Raw genomic sequence first — 5,000 nt, 5'->3', positions numbered from 1 at the left:
GCCTTTTACACTTTCAATTTTCTGCAAACCAACAAAACTTTTACACTCCTTTCACCGTTTGAAAAACCTGCTAGCTGCCCTTCCTACTATCATTTTCACTATACTACATTAGTAGTTATCATGTCCTTTTTATATCTAAAATTGGGTTTTCCTTAGCTAGCTGCAAATATATATATAGTACTGTCAAATCAAGCCACCAAAACAAAGAAAAGGAGAGAGAGCAAAAAGAGGGATGTGATTGTTCATTGGTTAGAATTGAGACGAGTGATATTGTTGGTCATGGCGGCAGGTGACCAAAAATCAGCACCATTAAGTGTAGTATCAGCTACATGTAGAGTTAGCTCTATTGGGACAAGACATAGTCCTTTGCTCCTTAGCATCGCTTCCTTTCTTGATCCTTCCATTTCTCCGTTTTCTCCACCCTCCTGTCACATTTTTCCACTAACTCATTAGGATTTAACTTACACTTATAGCCAGTTTGGCCAACCTGGAAATATTAGAGAAGTGATTTTTCTCAAAAGTGTTTTTTTAAAAATACTTTTGGTGAGAAACAATTTGTGTTTGACTAATTAATTTGAAAAATACTTTTAAAAAGTGATTATCGTTTGGCCAAGCTTATAAAATAAGTGTTTTTCAGCTTGGAGAAACTTGGCCAAACAAACTATTATACTTTTAACCAGCTGCAGCGGAAAATATGGGATTAGCACACGTAATATCCACAATAAAGTGGGATTATAACACCAACTTTTACAGCAAAAGAGTTTTTTCAGATCAGTTTATCTAAAAAATAATCATAAGTAATTAACCGTCTATCAAAAGTGAGATTAATATTTTGAAAAGTAAAACAGGTTATATGTTATAACAAGGTTAAAATATACTCCATATATATAAGTTAAGTCCAATGCATATTAAGACGCATCATGATCAACCATCTACATATTACTAGCCAAACACTTCATTTTAATAGTAGTAATTAAAATCTATAAGAAGTTAATTAATGACCTCATTGTCATATACTTTTACTAGTTATTAAAGATTTCTCAGAAATAAATAATCATCCGTTAGAACCTAAAATTAAGAGTATTCTAAGAGTTTAGCCGCAGTAAATTTTACCTAAACACACCTAGCTTGTTAGTAATTCTTTTACCTTTTTGTCAATATTTACTGGGAGCAAGGTGTTAAGGTAAGGACAGGGGAGGCCCACATAGGGACAAAGTTGTTGTACGTACTAAATAGGAGTAAAAGAGAGCACTTTTTAGTGAAAACACTTTAGAAGAAAAAATTGGTCAAAATAAAAGTACTTACACGTAATGAAGGAGACAGGCGCTGCAAATAAGGAGAACACAAGACTTGAACCTGATCGTGCAAAAACCTGATATATCCCATCGCTTCATGTAGCACTGATGCTGTGTCTGTCTGTAGTTAATCAATATCCATTTTAATGTCACATTAATAAAGATCAGGTTATCTTACTATATATAATTTGACAGTGCAATATTTACTTAGTACAACATGTTAAATATCTCCGTAGTGTATATTTTAAATTGCAAGAATTGACTACAATATAGGACCGGTGCACGCTAAGCTCCCGCTATACGCGGGGTAGGGTGGGTCTACTGTACGCAGTCTTAGCCTGCCCTGCATTTCTGCACGAGGCTGTTTCTACGGCTTGAACCCGTTGTTGGGTTTGTTATTAATAAATAATAACAAAAGAGGTGTGAATGGAAAATGGTGGGAAAAGAAATGGAGGAAAGTGAAATTTTGAATGAGTTCATTTCACTTATGCACTTTGTCCCTCATTGGTAGAAGGAAAGAAAATCTTTGTGTATATAAAGAGAAGCTCATCTTTTAGCTCTTAAAGAGCTAAGAAGAAGGCAAGCCTCGCGCCGTCGTCGTTGTCGCTGGCTCGGCTTCGGATTTGTCAAAGATTGATTGATTAATCTTTTTGGAAAAAATTCTTTTCAAATAATTAATTAAATTAATTAAAGAAAATTCAATCCGAAATAACCCATGACCCGTGACCCGATCCGACCCGGCCCGTTTTTCTTTCCCGGATTATTTTAAATCCGTTTTATATTTCCCGCAATATTTTGAACAGCCATGGCTGTTCTAAAACAGTATCACACCTGTTCCAACAACTATGGCTGTTCTGAAAGGTTGCAAACCTCTTCAGAAACAGCACCAAGTTGGTTATAAATATACCTTCAAATCCCAGAATATTTACTTATTGAATTTTCTGAATCTCCTTCTTCTTCTGCACAAAATATTCCAGTGTGTTTTACGACCATCGAGTGGTTTGCCGATCACCAGAGTTTTAGGTACCGATACACTGGTGAGTTAAATCGTTCTATCTGGGAGGATATATTCCAGAACCTCGGGTACTTGAGGGAAATAATTTCCTTAAGGACACACTGTGTATTCAGTGGGCTCGATTTGTTCCTATAACGTTTTTAGAATTTATTTTGAAGAAATTTACTGTTTTTCGGAATTAAATTTCTACTAACTTTCTGTTTCTGTTTTTCAGAAAAATTATTATTTAATTTATTTACAGCAATACACGTATATAACACCCGTGACCTCCTCTACCAGTTACGCCAAGGAGCCCCTCGACTATAATATAGGAAGACTGAAGGAAAAAACTTAACCTTGCCAAAGGGAGATACAAGCTGTTGTAAAGCTGTGATTCTCTCACCAAGCTTCTCTTTCTTAACCTGCATTATTATTGTTCATAACCTTAAAAGTTTACCCCAAAAAAAAATAGAAAGAAGTGAATGCTTCTTCACTTATCATGCAAATGATCATTTGTTTGTTTTGTTTTTCATTTTTTTCTGACCTTTGCATGGCCTGTCACATTTGAATTTTCTGCCTTTGTCCTCTTGCAATTTCTCTGATTTCCAGCAGGAACTGTTTTTGTTTTTTCAACCGACTCTTTCTCTGCTCCATTTCGCTTTTTCTGCAAAAAGGACAAAAAAATCCAGAAACCCAAAAACCAAATCAACACAGAAAATGCAAGAAAGAAAAAAATTACTCTCTTCTCCCAATTTATGTGGCACCAACAGATGCAACAAGTCTTAAACATTTGTGTGATTATAAATTATCTCGTTAAAGATAAAAAAAAATTCTGCATACATCGGATTTGTTGTTCTTGCTGTTGCTACTTGAACAAGCTGAGGGTGAATCTCCAGTACTACTGCATGTGACTCCAGATTTCTGGATTTTTGCTGGTGAATTAATAGAACAACTTTCAACAAAAGGATTATCAGCACAGGTTTTGGTGTAATCACCAAAACAGAGCATTCTTGGTGAAGATGAAGTGAAGTTAAAACATCCTCCTAGTGTATTATCATCATCGCCAAATAGTAATTCTGAATAGTTCTCTCCGTTTAGTGTCTCTTCCTTATACCCTTCTTGATCATCCGCCATTGTTAATTAGAGCAATAGTACTAGGAGATTAATTTCTTTCTTTATATTTTTTGACTCATGGAAAAAGGAGTTTGTGGGTTTGTTTATGGGAGTAAACGACGGAAGCTTCTTTTAAAGTTAAACATGGGCAGGGACAAAGATATATAAGCACTGTGTTCTTCTCTTCTTACTAGGACTATTTGGCTTCTTATATGGGACCGTTTTCCCCCCACCAACATTTTTTACATTTTCTAAAACAATTAAATAGAACTACTACAAACTTACAAGAATTTAACATCTACGAACTAATAGAGTAACAAGTTTTTACATTCTTAGATCACGTAAAAGATAATTAAAAATAACTATTCATGATAAATGAAGAGGTTTTTTATTTATAGATAATAATCTGAAAAATAATCGATGTATAAAACTTTAACTCAAAATAAAACAAATAATATGTTTATAGCATATTAGGAGGGTGCTTGGCTAAGCTTATAAGCTGGTCAAACTGGCTTATAAGCATTTTTTGGCTTATCTACGCGTTTGGTAAACACTAAAAGTGCTTATAAGCTACAATCAGCCATAAGTCATAAGCTATAAACACTTTTAGTTTGACCAACAATATTACTAGTTTATCCTTAATAATATTTTCTAATTCACAAAATACTCGACCCGAAATAAATTTCTTGACTTTCTCTTCATTCCATATTCGTTGTTAATTCTTCTTTTTACAAAGAAATTTATAATTTATAATTTTTGAAAAAAATTCTAGGATATTTTAGTCATTTTAACAAAATAGCTTATCAACACTTTTTAATCAAACACATCAACTGCTTATTATCAGTTTCAACACTTCTATCCAGACACGTAAATGCTTATTTTCAAAATCAATTTCAACACTTAAAAAAACTTTTCAGTACTTCAAGCTTATCAGCTATTTACAATCAGCTAATCCAACTCTAGACCCGGTTTGGACAAAAGATTTTTTTCGAAAAATTTTCTACTTTTTTTCGAAATCACTATTTGGCCATAAAATTTTCAATTTCACTTGATAATGAATTTTGGATTTTTTTCAAAAATTTGAAAAACTTCAAAAAACTGTTTTTTAAAATTTTCACTCAGATCACTCATAAAACTTCAAAAACACAACCCAAAATTATATTTATGTCCAAACACAATTCTAATTTTCAAATATCATTTTTACTTGAAAAAAAAAATCACTATTTTTTGGTTGAAATTTTCCAATTCTTATGTCCAACCGCCCACTAAATTATACTAATATTGTAAAATTTCTTTGTGTGATCTACTGTATGTAAGTTTAATTCAAATAGTATAAAATAATGATAAGGAGTCCTACGTAGTACAAAGGGAGTAATAATAGTAATTATATGAGTTTTCAAAACAAGGACGTGTCTGTCGTATTGGTCTCTAAATTTGTGTAAAAGAGAAGGGAGAAGGGGTGGGGCGTTACGGCCGTTGCAAAATCTAAGGGGACTTCGGTAGTATCGTCTTTACTCCTGTTCAGTCTCAGTCAAACTTCCGAAGACCGAACTACCAACCATTACCCAAGAAAACCGTGCTACGCCTTTGGTTCCTCT

The 5,000-nt window shown here is 33.5% G+C and overlaps 1 protein-coding gene across 1 annotated transcript; it reads right to left on the bottom strand.

Moving 5' to 3' along the window:
* Window positions 1–216: 216 nt before the first annotated feature.
* LOC109207410 (transcription factor bHLH113) lies at window positions 217–3,578 on the bottom strand. The gene is made up of 5 exons (XM_019370316.1): window positions 3,130–3,578; window positions 2,834–2,953; window positions 2,646–2,711; window positions 1,306–1,416; window positions 217–425 (listed from the first exon to the last, which is right to left on the bottom strand). The coding sequence occupies exons 1-5, from the start codon at window positions 3,421–3,423 to the stop codon at window positions 243–245; spliced, it is 774 nt and encodes a 257-aa protein (XP_019225861.1). The 5' UTR covers window positions 3,424–3,578; the 3' UTR covers window positions 217–242.
* Between the last annotated feature and the right edge of the window lie 1,422 nt (window positions 3,579–5,000).

Source organism: Nicotiana attenuata, unplaced genomic scaffold (assembly GCF_001879085.1).
Source record: "Nicotiana attenuata strain UT unplaced genomic scaffold, NIATTr2, whole genome shotgun sequence".
Taxonomy (NCBI): Eukaryota; Viridiplantae; Streptophyta; class Magnoliopsida; order Solanales; family Solanaceae; genus Nicotiana; species Nicotiana attenuata.
Note: the sequence above shows the minus strand (reverse complement) of the source record. Positions and strands in the feature narration are given on the sequence as shown.

What these genes read in the sequence shown, in the direction of transcription:
- LOC109207410 (XM_019370316.1), bottom strand. Translation starts at nt 3,423, where the DNA reads ATGGCGGATGATCAAGAAGGGTATAAGGAAGAGACACTAAACGGAGAG. An exon ending in TTGTATCTCCCTTTGGCAAG is followed by an intron (nt 1,417 to 2,645) that starts GTTAAGTTTTTT and finishes GATTAACTACAG; the next exon opens with ACAGACACAGCATCAGTGCT. An exon ending in GCCTGTCTCCTTCATTACGT is followed by an intron (nt 426 to 1,305) that starts GTAAGTACTTTT and finishes AAAATGTGACAG; the next exon opens with GAGGGTGGAGAAAACGGAGA.